We start from the raw sequence: 20,236 nt of genomic DNA, 5'->3' as shown, positions 1-20,236 counted from the left end.
GTGAAGCATTTAGAGTTAATATTAAATTATAGTTTAATATTGTTTCCTCATCCTCAAATAGTATCAGCTCATAGTGGTATGAAATTACAATGTTTTAGGCACATTAGTTTAAAAATAATACTTTTGAGTTTGAGTAGTGAAATGACTTTCTACCGTCCATCAAATACAGGATGAGGGTAAAAATTTTCTAGTGAAAATAATTTACTCTAAGTTGAAATAGAGTATAGCTTGTTACCGTATATGTAAGAACAAAAAGCTGATTGTTTTATTGTATGTTCTCTCTTTTTTTTGTTTGTTTTGTTTTTTTGATTAGGAAGCAAGATTTATTGGAGGTCACAATAGGGACTTATGGAGAAGCTCAGAGGCTCTCAGGAATGCAAGACCTGCCATATATCCAGGGAAATATGATTAGAGGAAGGGGGGAGGAAAGAGAAAGAGAAAGAAAGAGAAAGAAAAAGGAGCCTGAATATCTGTCCAGAACCTAAGACTTGGTACAGCACAGGAGTAGTTAGAAATATGTCTACCACAAGGGCTGTCTCGGAGACCCTTAGTGCAACCTATCCAAGCAGCAACCTGCAGACATTACCAAGGAGCCTGTATCCTGGGCCCCTTGAGGCAAAGAATTCAACATGGTTGAATTCATTGGCTGAAGAATCATTGTCTTCTTCACTGATTAGCACTATTGGGTTATTTTGTTTGGTTTTACTGGTTTTCGTTAAAAAGAAATTTAGACAAATTGAAAAACATTTAAGAGGAAGCAGTTAAGCGGAGAAAAAGCTAGTGACTATTACTTTGTCAATGGCTGGAGAAAATGGAGTGTTTAGAGTAAGGGAAAAAACTTAGGGAGAGAGAACATGGGGACTTGAAAAGTTTTAAAGAATTTACACTCTTCTGCAGGGTAAAATTAAGACAAATACAGAACATGCCAACTGGAAATACAGATTTAGAGAACTTCCTAAGTGCTTTATTATTATTATTTTTGGGGTTTTTTTGTTTTGCTTTGTAATTTTTGGGGTTTTTGTTTTGTTTTGTTTTTGTTTGTGTGTGTGTGTGTGTGTGTGTGTGTGTGTGTGTGTATTTTGCTTTCTGGGTCACACCCAGTGTTGCTCAGGAATTACTCCTGGCGGTGCTCAGGGGACCATATGGGATGCTGGGAATCGAACCCAGGTCAGCCATTTGCAAGGCAAACGCCCTACCCACTGTGCTATCGCTCCAGCCCCTCCTAAGTGCTTTAAAAAGAATTGGGCACTTCCCCCACCCCATCCCTAACCTCTGGGATGTAGTGCTTACATTGCTTGTGGGGACCCTCAGTTTGATCCCCGATACTGGGTTGGCAGGGGAGAATGCTGTTTCATTATATTAAGTCGTCCCTGGGAGATGTCCAAGGGTTCTCTGTTAGGACTGGCACAAAAATTTTTATGTTGTGTAGATAGTAGGAATATGTCCCTCAACTAACTGCAAGTATCTGAGACTGAAAATACATAGCACTTAGTATTCTTCACTGTTAAAATCCATTAAAATCCACTGCTTTACCTACTAAGATAAATATTTGTAAGGTGACTAAAGTCTGATAATCATAATATTTCTAACTCCAGTGGTCACCAGAATAACATGTTGCTTAATTTGTATGAATGAACAGGTTAAGCTTGTCATAATGTTGGCACCCTTATGGTGGGCAGTAATGTCTGTGAACTAAGTGGATAAGCAGAATGCTTATCATTGATCTCCATAGCCATGACCTGTCAGAAGTTAGTTGTGTTTGTAATAGAGAGGCAACCAGTTTTAGAATAAATTTCTAACCTAATTCACTGAAACTGAGAGTTACTATAGTAAGCATAAGATACTTGTAATTATATTTTCTGGATTTTTAGTAAACAGTTCCCTGCTAAAATTGGAAGTTGAAATTATGTCAGTACTTCATCTTACGGCAGAGCCTGGCAAGCTCGCCGTGACGTATTCGATATGCCAAACACAGAACAACAAGTCTCACGATGGAGACGTTACTGGGCCCGCTCGAGCAAATCGATGAACAACGGGAGGACCATGATTCATCTTAATTATTAGTAAATATTACTTATGAATAAAAATTTTTAATTCGTAATACCTGAGCAACGCAAGTGAGTAAACAAAAAAGTGATCAACCGTGAAAGAAATGTACAAGAAAAAAATTGCAAATCAGTATGTATTAATATGTTACTTTTAATTTCTAGTTGGCAGATGTCCCTGTTACAATTTGCACATATCCATTTGTATTTGATGCCCAAGCAAAAACTACCCTGTTACAAACAGACGCAGTCTTACAAATGCAGGTAATATTTATATTACTCTGATTTGTTGAATTTTTTCTGTGATGTTTTAAAAAATATTTTAAATTGGTCTCTAATTAGAGAGCTTGGAGAATCTTTATGCCTTTGTAGGGTTCTATACTAAGAGCTGGTCAACAGGTGTTAAATTTGGGGGGGGGGGCAGTCTTTGTTAAAATAGTGTTTGTGACCACGTGCTTTCATTTTATTTTTCTGTTGTTCTGGAGCCACAACCCAGTGCTCAGGACTTATTTTTTCTTGACTGTGCTCAGAGATCACTAGTGGTGGTGCTTGGGGGGCCATATGGGATGCTCGGATCAAACCAGGGCAGGCTTCCTGCCCACTGTACTACCCCTCCATCCCATAACCTTATGCTTTTAATTAAGGATATTTCGTTTTAGAATAAAATCAAAAAAATTATATGAAAAGAACAAAGTCTTTACCTGGTAAAAGCCAAGTGCTTGGTCTGTGAGTAGTGCTTATGGTGGCCCTTCTATCAGGTGAATTTCTGTTGTACCTTCCTAGCTGGGCTGTTATTCTCTGTAGACACGTTTGTTTAATTCATTTTTCTTTTTCTTGAATTTTTTTTTCTTTTTGGGTCACATCCGGCAATGCACAGGGGTTACTCCAAGCTCTGCAGTGAGGAACTACTCCTGGCGGTGCTCAGGGGATCATATGGGATGCAGGGAATCAAACCCAGGTCGGCTGTGTGCAAGGCAAAAACCCTACGTGCTGTGTTATATCACTCCAGTCCCCTTTAATATTTTTTTTTTTTTGAGAAAAAAAATCAAGTGCTGGGGCAATAGAGTTCAACAGGTAGGATGTTTGCCTTGCATATGGCTGGCCCAGGTTTGCTCCCTCGCACCCTCTATGGTTCCCAGGGCACCACCAGAAGTGGTCCCTGAATGCAGAGCCAGGAGTAAGTGCTGAGCACCTCTGGGTGGGGGGGAGGGAAAGAGAGAGGGAGTGGTAGAAGGGAAATAATAGTGCTTGGATTAAGCAGTATTTTTCCATTTCCTGTTTAATGCTGTTATATGTTCAAAATTGAATACAAATAATACAAATAGTACAAATTCAAAATTGTAATATGTATTCAATTTAGGCACTGCGATGTAAAAAACGGTTAATAATGACAGTTTTGGGCATTTAATGTTTCAACTCCAATCTCACCACAACTGTCAAGAGTCCTCCCATCCGTTTCCCCAGGTTTACTCCCACTCCATAGCCCATCTCCTTAACAAATACATTTTTAGGTTTAATTATTGTAGTTTTGGTTCCATGCTTGCTTTAATGTTGATTTTAGTGGTTTTGATGTATGCTTCATCAAAGATTATTTTTATGTTTGGAATATAGTTATTAAGCTCTTATATGAATTTGGTGATACAGGAATTAGAGTGTAGTAGGTAAAGGTTAGCTTATCCATGATACTGTCTGTACAGCATTACTATCAAAGTTTTAACCTTTTGTTTTCTAGATGGCTATTGACCAGGCCCACAGACAGAATGTCTCCTCTCTTTTTCTCCCAGTGATTGAATCTGTGAATCCCTGCCTGATTCTAGTAGTGCGTAGAGAGAATATTGTAGGGGACGCAATGGAAGTCCTTAGGAAAACCAAGAATATAGACTACAAAAAGCCTCTCAAGGTAATTTTACATTTTCTCTGTGTAGTTAGGACATTTGAAGTTTCCTTGTTTGTGAAGTATGTCTTTGGAACTAAGTAAAATTAAATCCTTTTTGTGGCTTAGCACTTATTTGTAATAAACAGCATTGGGTCTGCAGACTATACTTTCCTTTACGTTCAGTGTTTGTATTATGCTACTTTTAGGTTATATTTGTTGGAGAAGATGCTGTTGATGCAGGAGGAGTGCGCAAAGAATTTTTCTTGCTCATCATGAGGGAATTACTAGATCCTAAATATGGCATGTTTAGGTATTATGAAGATTCCAGGCTCATTTGGTTTTCTGATAAGGTAAAAAGTCCAATCATCTAAGTTGCTTCTATTAATGCTGTTATATTTACACCATATATATTAAGTTAGCTCAGTAAAAGAGTATTCTTAACATTTTATACAGACACCTGTTTTGTTGAAACCTAACAATTACAGACTTTTAGACTTAGTCATTATAACGCTTAATGCTCACCCCATTCTTCAGTTGAGCCAAGCAAAATTATTAGCAGCCTGAGGATGATGTTCTTTATTTTGATTTTGGTTTGGAAGTTGAACAATAATTACTAGCTTAGTTTTTCTTCTGGGAATAATTTTTTATTTTTCACTAAGGATTATTGATATCTTTTCCTAATCATTTATGGCAGGGTTAACTACTCTGTAAAGTATTGTCCATGAGCTAAGTTTTTTCTGATACGTCTTTGTAAATGAAGTCATGCGCACTGATTTACCTTTTGTCTTTGATTACATTCTGGTTGCAAATGGCATAGGCAAAGTTTGGTATTTAAACTCGAGACTCTTAGGACCAGCAAGCTTACAGTATTTGCCATCAGTCCTTTTATAGCAATTTTTTCTGTATAGGAACAGTTTTTCTGTGTGGGGACAGATAGTAAATACATTTTACTAATACTTTTATTATTTAGTATTAGAACTTTGTTTGAAATGCCTATTATTGTTTCTAAAAACTTTATGCATTCATTCCTAGAGAAGTTAAGCTATCCTTTGCTAGTGCTCATCATCATTCAACAATTTTTTTTTTAATAAAAGGGTCTTAGGTTCAATCCTTGTCACCACACACACTTTTTAAAAGCATACTTTTTTCTGTGCTTTTACTTTGTTTCCCAAATTTTGAGTTTCAGTAATCATTTTATTTGTTAATATAATGGGTAGGAGCAATGAACTTTTTTCTTCTTATTTTGTGTCTAATAAATTTTCTTCTATAAAGTATGTGCTTTTTTAAAATGTTTTTTGTAGTTCATAATATTTGATACATTGAATATTCAAACACCAATCCCACTACCATATTTCAGATGTTTCCAGCCTGAACCTTAACACCTACCTCAAAACAGAACCGAAATAATTTATTTTGTATTGTTTGTTATGAAAAACTGCTAAAAATGCTATTAAAAAGTTTCCTTGGAGGAAAAAGTGTGGAGATTGCTGTTTTTCACCCAGAGGACACTAAGTCCTTCTCATAAGAGATCACTAACTTTTATAATTAAAAAAGATAGTTAATTGTTTTAACATGGAGAACAAACCTTTATTTTCTTTATATTTCTAGACATTTGAAGACAGTGATTTGTTCCATCTAATTGGTGTTATCTGTGGGTTAGCAATTTATAACTTTACTATCGTGGACCTTCACTTTCCTTTGGCGTTATATAAAAAATTGCTGAAAAAGAAGCCATCCCTGGATGACTTGAAAGAACTAGTGCCTGATATTGGGAGGTTAGTTGAAAAAAGTGGCAATCATGGGGTTTGGGAAATGGGGGTTTTACTAAAAGTTTCTTTTTAAAAGTTTTTAAAAAATTTTTTTGTTTTTTGTTTAGCCACACCCAATGATGCTTAGGTGTTACTATGGCTCTGTGCTCAGGAATCACTCCTGGCCGTGCTTGGGGGACCACATAGGGTGCCAGTTGAATCCGGGTTGGCTGTGTGCAAGGCAAATGCCTACAGGGCAAGCACCCTACCCGCTGTGCTATCCCTCAGGCCCTAAAAGTTTCTACTTAGGAATAATTGTCTTTGGTTATATACAGAGAACCTTCTTATACAGGAAAATTAATTGTTTCTCAGATCCAAAATTTTCTAGTGTAAGTTTTACCTATGTAAAAATAATTTGCTAATTTTCTAAATATTTAATGATTTAATGAATGTTGCAAATATAAAATAATATTAAGAAGGTAATGTTTCCTGTGAGTAATTTTTTTAGACTTTTACTTTTTTTTTTTCCTCCTGCTTTTTGGGTCACACCCGGTGATGCACAGGGGTTACTCCTGGCTTTGCGCTCAGGAATTACTCCTGGCAGTGCTCAGGGGACCATATGAGATGCTGGGAATCGAACCCGGTCAGCCATGTGCAAGGCAAATGCCCTACCCGGTGTACTATAGCTCCAGCCCCCTAGACTTACTTTTGAACAATTTATTGCTTGGTTGGGATATGTAAGATTTGTTTTTGTTACATAAAATGTAATATAAATTCTGTATAAGGACAGTGTTAAAAGTGGTTGGATGCATGGCTTTTATAGTTAGAGGAAAAGAGAGAAACTTTAGTGAATTTCTTTTTCTTAACATTATAAATTGAACAGTGTACATTGACCATTCTGAAACAAATATGAAAGTACAAATTAATAAGAGATTTTTATCATGAATGAAAAGTGTATATTTGTTCATAAACTAGTCAAGCCTACTTGATAATGTTTTGCTTTAGAAGAATTTATTTCTATCTATAAATATGTGTATCTATATTGTTTTGCAGAAGCTTGCAGCAGTTACTAGATTATCCAGAAGATGATATAGAGGAAACATTTTGTCTTAATTTTACGGTAAGATGAAAAGACATAGACTAGCCTGATACGCTCATTCATTTTATTTAATGACTGTATTTATGAGTTTTATCTTCATGGGCAAAAGTCATAAGCCCTTTGACATTTTGAGCATTTACTATATGCTAGTCACAGTGCATACGTTACTTTATTTAGTCCTTGTAACAGCCCTATGAGATTGGTATTGCTAAACTTCATTTATAGATAAAAAACTGAATTACAATCAAAAACGGGCTGGAGCTATAGTACAGCGGGTAGGGCGTTTGCCTTGTACACAGCCAACCTGGGTTCGATTCCCAGCATTCCATATGGTCCCCTGAGCACTGCCAGGAGTAATTCCTGAGTGCAGAGCCAGGAGTAACCCCTGAGCATCGCCGGGTGTGACCCAAAAAGCAAACTAAACTCATTACACGTCAAGATAGTGTTTAATTACATCAAAATCTGTGTGCTTTATCTTGCTTTCTTTATAACTACATGGGTATACTTTTTTTTTTGCATCAAAAAAATAAAATAAAGGATGCATGCTGTACCTGTCACTGAAAGCCCCTGTCCGGGTCCCAATGTGCTGTTTGGGGGTGAAACGCTACCTTCCCACTTTGCTGCCTTCCCCTTGGCGCGTCCCATCCCCATGGGGGAGAAGGTGGCTCGTGGTACACGTTTTTGAAGTACAGGGTTTGTTTGTGCTTTTTTTAAGTCTATAATTACAGGAATGTTTAAGAAAGCAAAAACAGTGTTAGTCTCCCATTATGTTGCTTTATGTTCCCCAGATGAATGCAATCTTTCTGTGTCTGTCCCGCTCTTTCTGACTCATTTCACTTAACGTGATACTTTCCATGTAGTACCACTTGTATGTAAATTTCATGACTTCATATTTTCTGACAGCTACATAGTACTCCATTGTGTAGATGTACCAAAGTTTCTTTAACCAGTCATCTGTTCTCGGGCACACAGGTTTTTTCCAGATTCTGGCTATTGTAAAGAGTGCTGCAATGAACAAAGAAGTGCAGATGTCACTTCGACTATACTTTTTTGCCTCTCTGGGATATATTCCCAGGAGTGGTATTGCTAGGTCAAATGGGAGCTCAATTTCTAATTTTTTGAGAATCATCCATACTGTTTTCCAAAAGGGCTGAACCATTCGGCATTCCCACCAGCAGTGAAGGAGGGTCCCTTTCTCTCCACATCCACGCCAATACTGGTTGCTTTTGGTCTTTTGGATGTGGGCCAGTCTCTGTGGTGTGAGATGATATCTCGTTGTTGTTTTGATCTGCATCTCCCTGATGATTAATGATGTAGAGCACTTTTTCATGTGCCTTTTAGCCATTCGGATTTCTTCTTTGAGAAAGTTTCTGTTCATTTCGTCGCCCCATTTTTTTGATGGGGTTGGGTGTTTTCTTCTTGTGGAGTTCAACCAGTACCTTGTATATCCTTGATATCAACCCCTTGTCGGATGTGTATACAAATATGTGTATACGAAAGGCGAATATCCTTTCCCATTCTGTAGACTGTCTTTGTATTTTGGTCACTGTTTCTTTTGAGGTGCAGAAATTTCTTAGTTTAAGATAGTCCCATTTGAGTGACCAAGACTAGTACCAGGAATTTTGCTCCATGACTTGGAGGCCAACCACACGTGCTAGGGGAAAACGCAGCTCAGAGAAGGGAGCACCAAATAAAGGGTGTTGGGAGGATCCTCCCAGGATGGGAGAAGCATGCTGAAAGTAGACTATAGACCAAACATGATTGCCACTCAATGCCTCTCTTGCAAACCACAGAACCCGAAAGGAGAGAGAGAGAACAGAGGGGAATGCCCTGCCACAGAGGCAGGGTGGGATGGGGGGATGGGGGGTGGGCGGGATGCTGGGACCCGTGGTGGTGGAGGATGGGCGCTGGTGGAGGGATGGGTACTTGATCATTGTATAACTGAAACCCAAGCACAAAAATTTGTAAGTCTATAACTGTACCTCATGGTGTTTCACTAATAAAAAAAAAAAAGCAAAAACGGTTATTATAACATAAAAATATTCACTAACCACTTCAAAAGTTAATTCCCAGGCTAAATAAATAGTGCAGTGTGTAGGGCACTTGCCTTGCACACAGCAGACCTGGGTTTGATCCCCCGTAGCAGTACCATGTAAGTTCCCCTTAGCACTGCCAGAAGTAATTCCTGAATACAGAGCCAACATTAAGCCTTGAGCACTCCCAGTGTGGCCCCAAGACAAATTTAAAAAGTTGATTTCACTCATTCATCCTTTTTTGTTTCATTCATCTATGTTTATTTTGTCTTATTTTTGGGTCAAATGCCACATTACAAATGCTATCACAGTATAAACAGTACATCAGAAGGTTATTTAAAAAATTAAATTGCATATCTTTCAAAGGATAACAGAATTTGGGTGCCAAGGGTATAACTCAGTAGACAGCATGCCTCACGTGAATGAGGCTCTGGATTTGATTCTTAGACCTGCAGAATTAAAAGTGGAAGGTGGATAATTTTGTTAATTCATTGAAAGAGATCCTGAATAACTAGTAACTTGAAAAATCCACTGGCAAATGAGAATCATCAGGCACAAGTGTACAATTGAAGAAGGAAAAATTAGCAATGATTCTAAATTACTTCACAAGTATATAACCTGAATATTATAAATTAGATTCTTGGGAAAATGGTAAGACATTCTGTTTTATTTTTTTTAAACTTTTGTACATTTGTTTATGTTCCACCTCATTCCTTTTTATAATCCTGTGGTCAATATAAGCAAAAGATTCTGCTATTCTTTTTCAAACAATTTTTTTTCAAGAATTGGCATTTTAAATAGAGTAGCAGAAATGGCTCAAAATATGTGAAGTAAAAGAAGTGGTATATGATTCAATTTTTTTTTAATAGGTCCACACTTAGTAGGGTTTGGGGACATCAGGGCTGCACGTGTTGATGCCTCAAACAAGCGATTTATGTGCTCTACCAGATGACCCCATGCTCTGCTATATTAAGAAAAATATGGTAGATTTCACTTATCACTTAATCACTTAACTTCCCGTTAGTCGTCGATTTGCTCGAGCGGGCGCCAGTAACGTCTCCATTTGTCCCTGTCGCGTGCTAGTGTAGCCCAATGGCATCTCTTCACTCCGGGAACATGGAGGGCCTCAAACCGATCGTTCATGACCTTGACAAAGAAGTCTGACCATCTGGTAGGTGGGCGGCCACGCGGTCTCTTGACATCCCGTGGAATCCAATCAGTAACAGCTCTAGTCCAACGGTCGTCTTTAAATCTCATTACGTGACCAGCCCATCTGATTTTCGACACCTTGGCATATGAGACAGCGTCCCTGATCCTTGATCGTCGACGGATGTCAGAACTCCGGATTCGTTCTCTCATTTGAGTGAAACGTGATATTCCAAGCATAGCTCTTTCTATTCTTCTTTGGGAGACCTGAATGGCGTTCTCATCTTGTTTGCGTAGGGCCCAGGTCTCTGAGGCATATGTTAATGCAGGAAGAACAGTGGAATCAAAGAGATGTGCCCGGAGCCGGAGGTTCTTCGTCCTCTTAGCTATTTCTTCGATGTTCTTGAAGGCGTTCCAAGCCGCTCTCTTCCTCCTGCGCAGCTCAGGTGCCAGGTCATTTGTCATGTTGACCTCTCGACCTAGGTACACATAGCTGTTGCATTCGGAGATGGTCGTTCCATTGAGAGCGAATGGGGCGTCAGGAACTAGGCTGTTTCTCATAAACATTGTCTTCGTAAGATTCAGCTGTAGTCCTACCTTTCCACACTCACAGTCAAAGTCGGCCAGCATTTGTGCCGCTTGGCTGATGTTTGGTGTTATTAAAACAATGTCATCAGCAAAGCGGAGGTGGTGTAGTTGCCGGCCATCTATCTTCACTCCCATTCCTTCCCATTCCAGTCGTCGCATGATGTTCTCGAGGGTGGCACTGAAGAGTTTCGGTGAAATGGTATCACCCTGCCGCACCCCTCTCTTGACATCAACGATCACTTCTTTGTAGAATGGTGAGATCCTGGTAGTGAATCCGCAATACAGCTCACGGAGGATCCTGATGTATTGGGCTTGAATGCCCTGATTGGCTAGGGCTTCAATGACCGCTTCCGTCTCAACAGAATCAAAGGCCTTCTTTAAATCAATGAACGTTAAGCAGAGCGGCATCTTGAACTCCCGAGAAACCTCAATGAGCTTGGTTATCGTGTGGATATGGTCGATGGTGCTGAATCCTTTGCGGAACCCTGCTTGCTCACATGGTTGTCCTTCATCTAGTGTTCTGCCAATCCTATTCAGGATGACTCGAGTGAACAACTTGTAGATGACAGACAATAGGCAGATCGGGCGATAGTTGCCAATGTCATGGATGTCTCCCTTCTTGAACAGTAGTACGGTCCTGCTGGTTTTCCATTGAGATGGAACCTTGCATTCAGACAGGTAGCGAGTGAAGAGCCGAGCCAGTGTATTGATGAGTACTGACGGCAGGTTCTTCAGGTGTTCAGGTCTGACCTTGTCTGGGCCGGGTGCTGTTTGCTTCTTTACTGACGAAATGGCGTGTCGGATTTCGGAAGGGAGAACGTTGGGAACGACATACCCATCCTGTGGAATTTGGTATGTCGGCAAGTGGACATGGCTATCGAAGAGATTTGAGTAGAAGTCATGGATAATCTTCTCCATTGCCGTTCTGGAGGATGTGATGGATCCATCAGGACGTCGGAGGGCAGTCATCTTGGTCTTATAGTTGGCGAAGGACAGGCGGGCGTTATGAATACTTTTCCCAGCTTCTGCCGCATCTACCAGTACTTCTGCTCTTCTCTCTTTGAGGTCTTCCTTGATCGCATCTCTGCACTGCTTTGCAAGCTCGGACGTTAGCTTGCGGTTGCCTGAGGCATGCGCCAAACCACGCTGGCGAATTAGCTCAAGAGTTTTCGAAGATAGGCGACTTTTTGTGGCTATCTCTCTCTTGGCGTTCCTCGCACATTCATGGAGGTGCTGAACCAGTCGATCGTATTCCTCGTCAATGTTGTCAACAATGGCATCTTCCCATGTTGCCGCAATAGTACCAAAGAGTTCCCAGTTGGTGGTCGTTCTGGGAGTTCTCTTTTTGAACTTTGCAGCCCTTTCTCCCCGCTCTGTGAAGTAGAATTTTGCACGAAGGAGACGGTGGTCCGATCCCGTTCGAAATTTTGGGACAACAGCGACATCAGTCAGGCAAAACCGTCGATTGAATATGATGTGGTCTATTTCGTTGTGGAATCGTCCACCGGGAGACTCCCATGTCCATCGTTTAGATTCTGCCTTCTGGAACTGTGAGTTACCATGAATGGTCTTGGTCGACATGATGAACTCAGACAGTCTCTCACCCTGTTCGTTCCATTCTAGGCCATGGGTTCCGATGTGAAGTTCTTCAGCTGATCTTCTCGGTCCTATCTTGGCATTAAAATCACCCACAATGATCTTGTAGAAGGTGTGGTCTTCTTTATAGAACTTCTCTAGCTCCATGTAGAACTTCTCGATTTCTCTTTCATCATAATGAGATGTTGGTGCGTAGACAACGAAGATAGAAACTGCAGGCAGTGAGCCACATCTATTCAAATGTAAACGTCCGATTCGGGTTGTTAGGCATTCAAATGAATCAATGCTCTTGGCTAAGTTTGTGTTGACAAGGACACCGACGCCTCCAACACCTCTTTTATCGCATGTTCCGAGGAACAGTTCTTCTCCAGTGTCGAAAACGGCATGGTGAGATTCGTGTCTTCTTGTCTCGGTCAGACCAATGATGTCGTACTTGATCATTCGCGCTTGTACCATCAGGTCCTCGATGGATGCATCTGATACTAGCGTACGTGCATTGAAAGTACAGACGATCATTTTTGTCTTCCTTCGTTGTGGCAGCCTAGGTCGGCCTTGAGATTTTGTCGGCCTCTCCTTTCTCGTCCTTCTCAGTGCTGCCATGTCGGTGAAGCCTTCCGGGTCAGGTGAATGAGACCAGTTGTAGTTACTGGTTTTGGCATATCGAATACACAGCGGATAGCTTGCCAGGCTCTTCCGTGCGGGCGGAATACCCTCGGTAGCTTGCCAGTCTTTCCGAGAGGTATAGAGGCTTTTGGGGTGACCTCTAATCACCCTTGTAGGTGTTACCATATTTGAACCCTATCAAATATGGTACGACAATTCCGGAAGATGGGTATTTAGTGTCTTATGATGTGTCGTGGCCGCACGGGTCCGGAAAGCGTCCTGGAGTGTGGCGACGGCTGGGTAGTGGAAGTAGTGTCGAGAGTGGAAGTCTGCCAGTGGGATATTTATCTGGGTAGGGTGGGTCTCCTGTGCACAATTCGATCCCTGGGTGGTTGATGGAAGCAGACAGGGCAGGGTAGGGTGGGGCTCCTAATTAGAATCCCTTTGTCACCTGTGGTGGTGGGAGCAAGCAGAGAAGCTCTGTCCCTGGGTCTGCCGAGCCTGGAGTCCAAGGTCTCAGAGAGTTCCGCTTACCTTGTTCTGTGGGTCTTCAGTTGTGCGTGGGTCTCGGCCGGAGCTGCCGCGCGGGTCCGGAAAGCGTCCTGGAGTGTGGCGACGGCTGGGTAGTGGAAGTAGTGTCCATGAAACAGAGAAATTTAGTGGAAATCGCCATCTTCGGACGCCCATGCCAACAAAACAAATGGTAGATTTAAAATGAGAAAAATTGATTTTACAGTTGGACTATTTCTTCTTGCTATGGAATTTCCGTTTTCCTTTTCTGTTGACTTTTATGCATATTAGTTATCATTTTTATTGTGGTTTTGCAGAGGAACTAGATTTTATGAGTCAGGTGACTGAACAGTGAGTTTCTTTGAGGCTCTCTTGAGTGTAGGGCACACCATTTGTCCAGGGATCCATGATTAGGAGTGTATTTGAACCCAGAATCATCTGGATTAAGCAACTTTTCAACTACTGTGTCTTCATCCATATTAAATTTCTTAGAAATTGTATATTCTGGTATCGAATTTGGATTTGGCCCTACATAGAATCTCAGTCACATGCTCCTTGTTCCATTACTTGGATGAATGGACATGGTGACTTGACCAGTGTGGATCTGATCACTATGTCCAGTCTGGGTCTTTCCAAAGGGACCCTGAATACCCTTCATTTGGGACAGTCTAAGGACAGTCAGGAATGTTCACCACCGCAAGGGGCTTTCTCCAAGGTCCCTGGGGGACACCTATACAAGTAAAATGCTATCAATTCTACTAGGGAGGCTGCTGTTTGCACACCAGGCCTCATATCTTTAAGTCTTCATTTATCATTTCAATTTCAAACCATTTCAGTCTGTTTCAACTGTTATCAGTTATCAGATTTATTACCATCTACTAACATCCTCAAAATCTATACTGATTCAAGCGTTTCTTCTCAGTAGCACTGTAGCACTGTCCTCCCGTTGTTCATCGATTTGCTCGAGCGGGCCCAGTAACGTCTTCATTGTGAGACTTGTTACTGTGTTTAGCATATGAATATGTCTGGAGTAGCTTGCCAGGCTTTGCAGGCGAGACACTCTCAGTAGCTTGCCAGGCTCTCCAAGAGGGGCGGAGGAATTGAACCTGGGTCCGCCCTTCTTCTCAGTACCTTTTAAAATTTGGGGCCACACCCGGCAATGCTCAGGGATTGCTCCTGGCTCTGTACTTAGAAACTGGTCTTGGTAGTGCTCAGCAGACCATACGGGATGCTGGGGATTCAATTCAAGTCAGCCTGCTCAAGGCAAACGCCTTACCCACTGCAGTATCCCTCTAGCCTGCTAAGTACCATTTGTTGACTAGAAATTTTCAGTAACTTTTTATTGCTTACGGAATAATAGTCTTAGAATAAGCTTCAAAACCATCTGTGAACTCTCTTTCCCACTTCATTCTGTCTTTTCACACTAGATTTTGTCATGTCATTTAGTAGCCTTAATGGTTTCTTAGGATCACAGTTTTTGGGTTTTTGTTTCTTTTTTATTATCTGTTCTTTAGTTCTCTCTGTATGCTCAGAGGTCTTACCCTTTTTAATTTTTCAAATCCCTACTCATTCTTTCAGGTGATTTTCATCTGATTTTCTTCAAGGTCTTCTATACTTCCTCCAATTAGAAGTAATTTTTTTCCTCTTTGGTCTGATTTTGTTTATGTCTATTGCATTATTTTAGTGTAATAAGTTCTTTACATACAACATTTCTCTCTTTTTTTTGTTTAATTGAATCACCATGAAATAATTTACAAAGCTTTCGTGTTTGAGTTTCAGTCACACAATGATCAAAAACTCATCCCTCCACCAGTGCACATCCTCCACCACCAGTGTCCCAGTATATACCCCTCCCTTTCCAGCACTCCCCCCACCTCCATTACAGACAATTTACCCCATACTCACTCTCTCTACTTTTCGGCATTATGGTTTGCAAAATCTGTATATCTGTATAACTGAACGGTTATCGTGTTGGTTCCTTTATCTTCTTCCAGCACACATCTCCCATCCCGAATGATTCCTCCAGCCATCATTGTCTTAGTGATCCCTTCTCTATTCCAGTTGCCTTCTCCCCCAGCAAGTGAGGCTGGCTTCCAAGCTGTGGAGCGATCCTCCCGGCCCTTTTCTCTGTTATCTTTGGGTGTTCATCTCCCATTCTGTTACTTTATATTCCACAAATGAGTGCAGTCATTCTGTGTCTGTCCCTCTCTTTCTGACTCATTTCACTTAGCATGATACTCTCCATGTCCATCCACTCATAAGCAGATTTTATGACTGACTTCATCTTTCCTAACAACTGAACAGTATTCCATTGTGTAGATGTGCTATAGTTTCTTTATCCAGTCATCTGTTCTCGGGCATTCAGGTTGTTTCCAGAGTCTGGCTATTGTGAACACTGCTGCAGTGAACATACAGGTGCAGATGTCATTTCTACAGTACCTCTTCACACTCTCAGGATATATTCCCAGAAGTGGTATTGCAGGGTCATGTGGAAGCTCAGTTTCTAGTTTTTGAAGACCCATCTACAACATTTCTCTTTATTTGACAGTAAACTCTAAAGCAGGGATTCAATTCTCTTTTCATCCTACTTCAATCATAGTGTTATTAAAAAAAAGTTTTTCTTATGGAAGAGAGAAATAATGCAAAGATGGGAATAGTAATTTTACAGGAAAGACTTAGTAAGGGAAATGGTTTCAAAATACCTAATTGTCCAGCCAGGGATGTGGCTCGGTGGTAGAGAGTTTATACTTGAAACCGCAAAATAATTAATGATTAAAATAAAAATAACTTTTAAAGCCAAAGTAATGGCATAATTAAAAAATGGGATCAGATTTACAAAGCAGATTACAAGGAATACAAAAACAGCAGTTGTCATATGGAAATCATGATTCCTCTAAGGTGAATGCATTCTCACTCTTGGATTCTATTTTTTGCCTAAAAATATATCCTTTCTAATATTTTACTACTATAACGATCATCGTAAAGTTTTTGTACAATCAGCATTCATATTTCTTGTTCTTAACTAGTGAAACACTTGGAAATTTATAATCAATTTGAAAGCATTTAGAATTTAAAGCTATTAGTAGAATGAAAATTTCTAGTTACAGATTAAAATTCACAATTAAGTTTATGGTAGAATTTAACCTCAGACTTATTCTTATATTCAATGATAAACATAGTGTTTAATAAGTTATTAAAGTAACATAGTAAATTTGAGTCTGACATTGACTTTCTTCAAATAAATTAATAGATCACAGTGGAAAACTTTGGTGCGACAGAAGTGAAGGAGCTGGTTCCCAATGGTGCAGACACGGCCGTTAACAAACAGAATCGGTGAGTGAATTGTACCCGAATCGAAGGGAGTCAGAAGAATTTAGTAGGAAGTTTTGTTATTTAGAAACAGGTCCCAACTTTTTTACTGGATAAAACTTGTGAATAATTTGCCTTTTTTCCTTGAAGTCCTTTTGAAACAATAAAGGGATTCAAAAACAGAAACGAAGAAAGTGATTCGCTCGTTGGCAAAGCCTTATGCAAGTATAAGACCTGGCTTCAAGGCCAACACCTAAAGTTGAAAGAAGAAAACAGTGCGATTGGCGGCGCCATTTGGCGGAACGCAGCGGGTAGAGTGCTTGCTTTGCATGTTATTGACCCAGGTTTGATGCACGGCATCCCGTGTTGTTCCTTGAACACTGCCAGGGGTCCCCTGAGCTGTGAACATTGCTGGGTGTGACAGAACACAACTACAGCAGCAGCAACGAAAACCATAAACAAGAATAAAGTAAAGGGAAAGAGAAGACAGCGCAAACATTTTAAGAAACTGCAAACCATGGTAGCCAACCAGAGATCGCCGTTAGCCATAAAATGAACTTGAAGGAGCCAGTTCTTAGTACAGAGCAAAGGCTCAGGCATTGAGTACAGTAAAACAAACTAGAATGTGTATGAGTGGAGCTGGAGCCAAAAATTGATGTCCAAGCAGTTAGAATTCTGCTTTCCCTGGGATAGTGGGTAAGATGCTTGCCGTGCACATTACTGAACCTGGGTTTGATCCTCCAGCACCCAGTATGGTCCCCAATCCCTACTTGGAGTGATCCCTGAGTGCAGAGCCAAGAGTAAGCCTGGAGCACAGCTGGGTGTTGTCCTCAAACAAAACAGAACCAAAAGAAAAAAGAATACCGCTTTGCTTATACCAGTAATCTAGCAATTTCACCTCTCAACGGTGAACTGAAAACCAGAAATCTACCTTCCGAAAAGACTTAATTAAAAGAGACTGTGAATTTGAGGACTGGTATGCACAGCCAGGGGCTGAAGAAAAGAGGAAGACTGAGATTCTGCAGTTAGCTGCAGTTACACTGTATGTTTGGAGGATTTTTCTTTTTGTAAAGTAACTTAAGTATGAATGAATGGCCAGAGGTCAATGGAAAAACTGAAACAGTCAAAAACCAAAGAACAAGAAACTCTAGGATGAAGTCAAAGCTTCAAAAGAAATTAAAAATTAGTATCCTCAGACAGATGACTACCATACGTATTAAAACAAAAAAAAATTATGGTTTAAAGGCAATTTGACAGTGGTACCAAGAAACTCCAAAACTTAATGATATGCTGTTTAAGATGAAAAACTGTATTGTATGTATCTGGGGGGCAGGAGGGGTGGGGGGAATATTACATTTAACAAATGCACACCAAAGGCAAAATACACGAAAATTCCAGAAATCTGAAAGAGAAGGGTAACTGAAATCTTCCAGGATGCAAAGAGCAGACAATATACAAAGAATTAGGGGCTGGAGCAGTAGTACCGCGGGTAGGGCGTTTGCCTTGCACGTGGGCTGACCCGGGTTTGATTCCCAGCATCCCATATGGTCCCCTGAGCACCACCAGGAGTAACCCCTGTGCACGGCTGGGTACGACGCAAAGTGCAAAAATAATAATAATAATAATTAAGAATCTGACATTAGGTTTGCAAAAATGCCATTGAAGGGTCTGAGAGATAGTTCAAAGAACTGGTAAAAGTATGTAATTTTTTACATTTCAAAGAATGTAAAAACATGCTTTATATTCCAGAGCCCTTCACTGCATGGGTCCCAGTATCACTGAATGTTGCAGCAAAACAAACAGAATAAATAATGACACTGAAGCTATCAAAATCAAGGCCTGTGCGATCATTTTAAATTAAATTGTCAAAGATATATGTATGTGAGGGGCTGGAGTGATAGACAGCAGGTAGGGCGTTTGCCTTGCAGGCAGCCAGCCCTGGCCGACCTGAGTTCGATTCCCAGCATCCCATATGGTCCCCCGAGCACCGCCAGGGGTAATTCCTGAGTGCATGAGAGTAACCCCTGAGCAAAAAAGAAAAGATGTATGTATGTGAGTATAGAAGAATATTTTTAGGGTGTAACCACCAGCGAATATCACAGCTGAACAAAACTGTGTGAGTGACATGGCCAAGAAGTAAGACCCACAGTGAAACACACAGACACCACAACTAAAGGAATTTAATAAGCCTTGGGAGCACTGCGGCTGAGTGTGGAGGCATCAGAACCGGTGCTACCATCCCTCTCAAGTGCCACAGCTAAAAATGCGTGCGCACCACAGCCACGAGAGGGCAGCCTTCAGCAGTATCGAAGGGAACTGGAGAGGGATGGTTTTAAAACAAGAAAGCATGTTCTTGCATGGTTTCTCTATGTGCTCAGGCTGTTTACTTTCAGTGTGTTTTTTTTCAGGTAGTTAAACTGGAGGATAAATTGAGAAAATGTGGAAAAATGAAGATACAGGATTAACAAAAAGAGGATCATTGCAATATAGGGTCAACCTCTGCAAAGAGATTCTTTAAATATCAAAATTTAAGTACCAAAAATACCAAAATGTTTTAAATGTCAAATAAGTTTATCAAAAATCAATTTATTCATTTTAATTAGAATGAAATATCAAGTGAAATCAAGAACAAAGAGAAATTAATAGTTCTTTCAAGAAGAAATGGTCATCTAAGGGCTAGAGAAATAGGACAGGGGCTAAGACACTTAAGCCAGCTGATCCTGTCCCTGGACGCTGCCATGTGTTTGCCAAGATGCACCCCCGCCTTCTCATTCATGTCACTACAGAATAACCTATAGCTTAATTGTGAACATTTATTATAATCATGGTGTTTTGGTTCTTCGCCACCCACCTGGCAGTGCTCAGGGGTGGCTACTCCTGGCTCTGCACTCAGGAATTTAGGTCCCCTTGCAGTGCTCAGAGGACCATATGGGATGCTGGGGTCGAATCCAAGTTGGCAGCATGCAAGGCAAATGCCTTTCCCACTGCACTATCTCTCCAGCTCCCGATCACAGTGTTAGCAATGACCATCAGCCCTGAAATTATAATGTGAGATGGAGCAAGTCAATGAGAGGTAAATCCTCACCTTTAATAGTAGATATTCCAGTAGATTAGGTAATATTTTAAGTTGATAAGTGATTAACAGTAGAATTATACTGTTAAAGTTTGAAGGTAACTATAAGAAGCAAAAGGATTTATTTTTTTAATTTTGTGTTGAGTCACTGTGAGATAAACCCTTAACAATGCAAAAGTATTTAATATAGTTATCTTCAAATGGGAATTTCTGCTACAGGACACAAAATTTGCTGCTTTTATTATTTCATTTTATTTTATTGGCTTTTTTGGGGGGGTCACACCCTGCAATGCTCATGTTACTCCTGACTGCACTCAGGAATCATTCCTGGTGGTGCTTGGGGGACCATATGGGATGCTGGGGATCGAACCAGGCTGGCGGTGTGCAGGGCAAATGCCCTACCCACTATACTATCGCTCTGGCCCCTAGGATTTGTTTCTTTTAATTTTGTTAGATTTTTTTTTTTAATCAAGCTAACTAATAAGACCGTTGCCACAGACTTGATCTCAGTCATTATAATTCTGATTCTGCTTAGAAGTTGTATGACTTTAAGTAAATTAGTTCATTTCTGTATGTCTCAATCTCCCCTTTTTGTAGAATAAGATGAATT

At 40.5% G+C, this 20,236-nt stretch overlaps 1 protein-coding gene across 3 annotated transcripts in view; it reads left to right on the top strand.

Annotated features, from left to right (window-relative positions):
* Positions 1–20,236, top strand: part of HERC4 (HECT and RLD domain containing E3 ubiquitin protein ligase 4) — a 107,772-nt gene that overhangs the window by 78,055 nt on the left and 9,481 nt on the right. For all 3 annotated transcript variants that reach the window (XM_056113404.1, XM_056113403.1, XM_056113405.1), the window contains 6 exons: positions 2,211–2,309; positions 3,778–3,945; positions 4,128–4,271; positions 5,530–5,696; positions 6,723–6,789; positions 16,495–16,577. In XM_056113404.1, coding sequence (XP_055969379.1) covers positions 2,211–2,309; positions 3,778–3,945; positions 4,128–4,271; positions 5,530–5,696; positions 6,723–6,789; positions 16,495–16,577 — 728 coding nt within the window. The remainder of the gene's footprint in view (positions 1–2,210; positions 2,310–3,777; positions 3,946–4,127; positions 4,272–5,529; positions 5,697–6,722; positions 6,790–16,494; positions 16,578–20,236) is intronic.

This window comes from Sorex fumeus, unplaced genomic scaffold (genome assembly GCF_029834395.1).
Source record: "Sorex fumeus unplaced genomic scaffold, SorFum_2.1 ptg000020l, whole genome shotgun sequence".
In the NCBI taxonomy this organism is placed as follows: domain Eukaryota; kingdom Metazoa; phylum Chordata; class Mammalia; order Eulipotyphla; family Soricidae; genus Sorex; species Sorex fumeus.
This window is presented reverse-complemented; position numbering and strand designations above follow the sequence as displayed.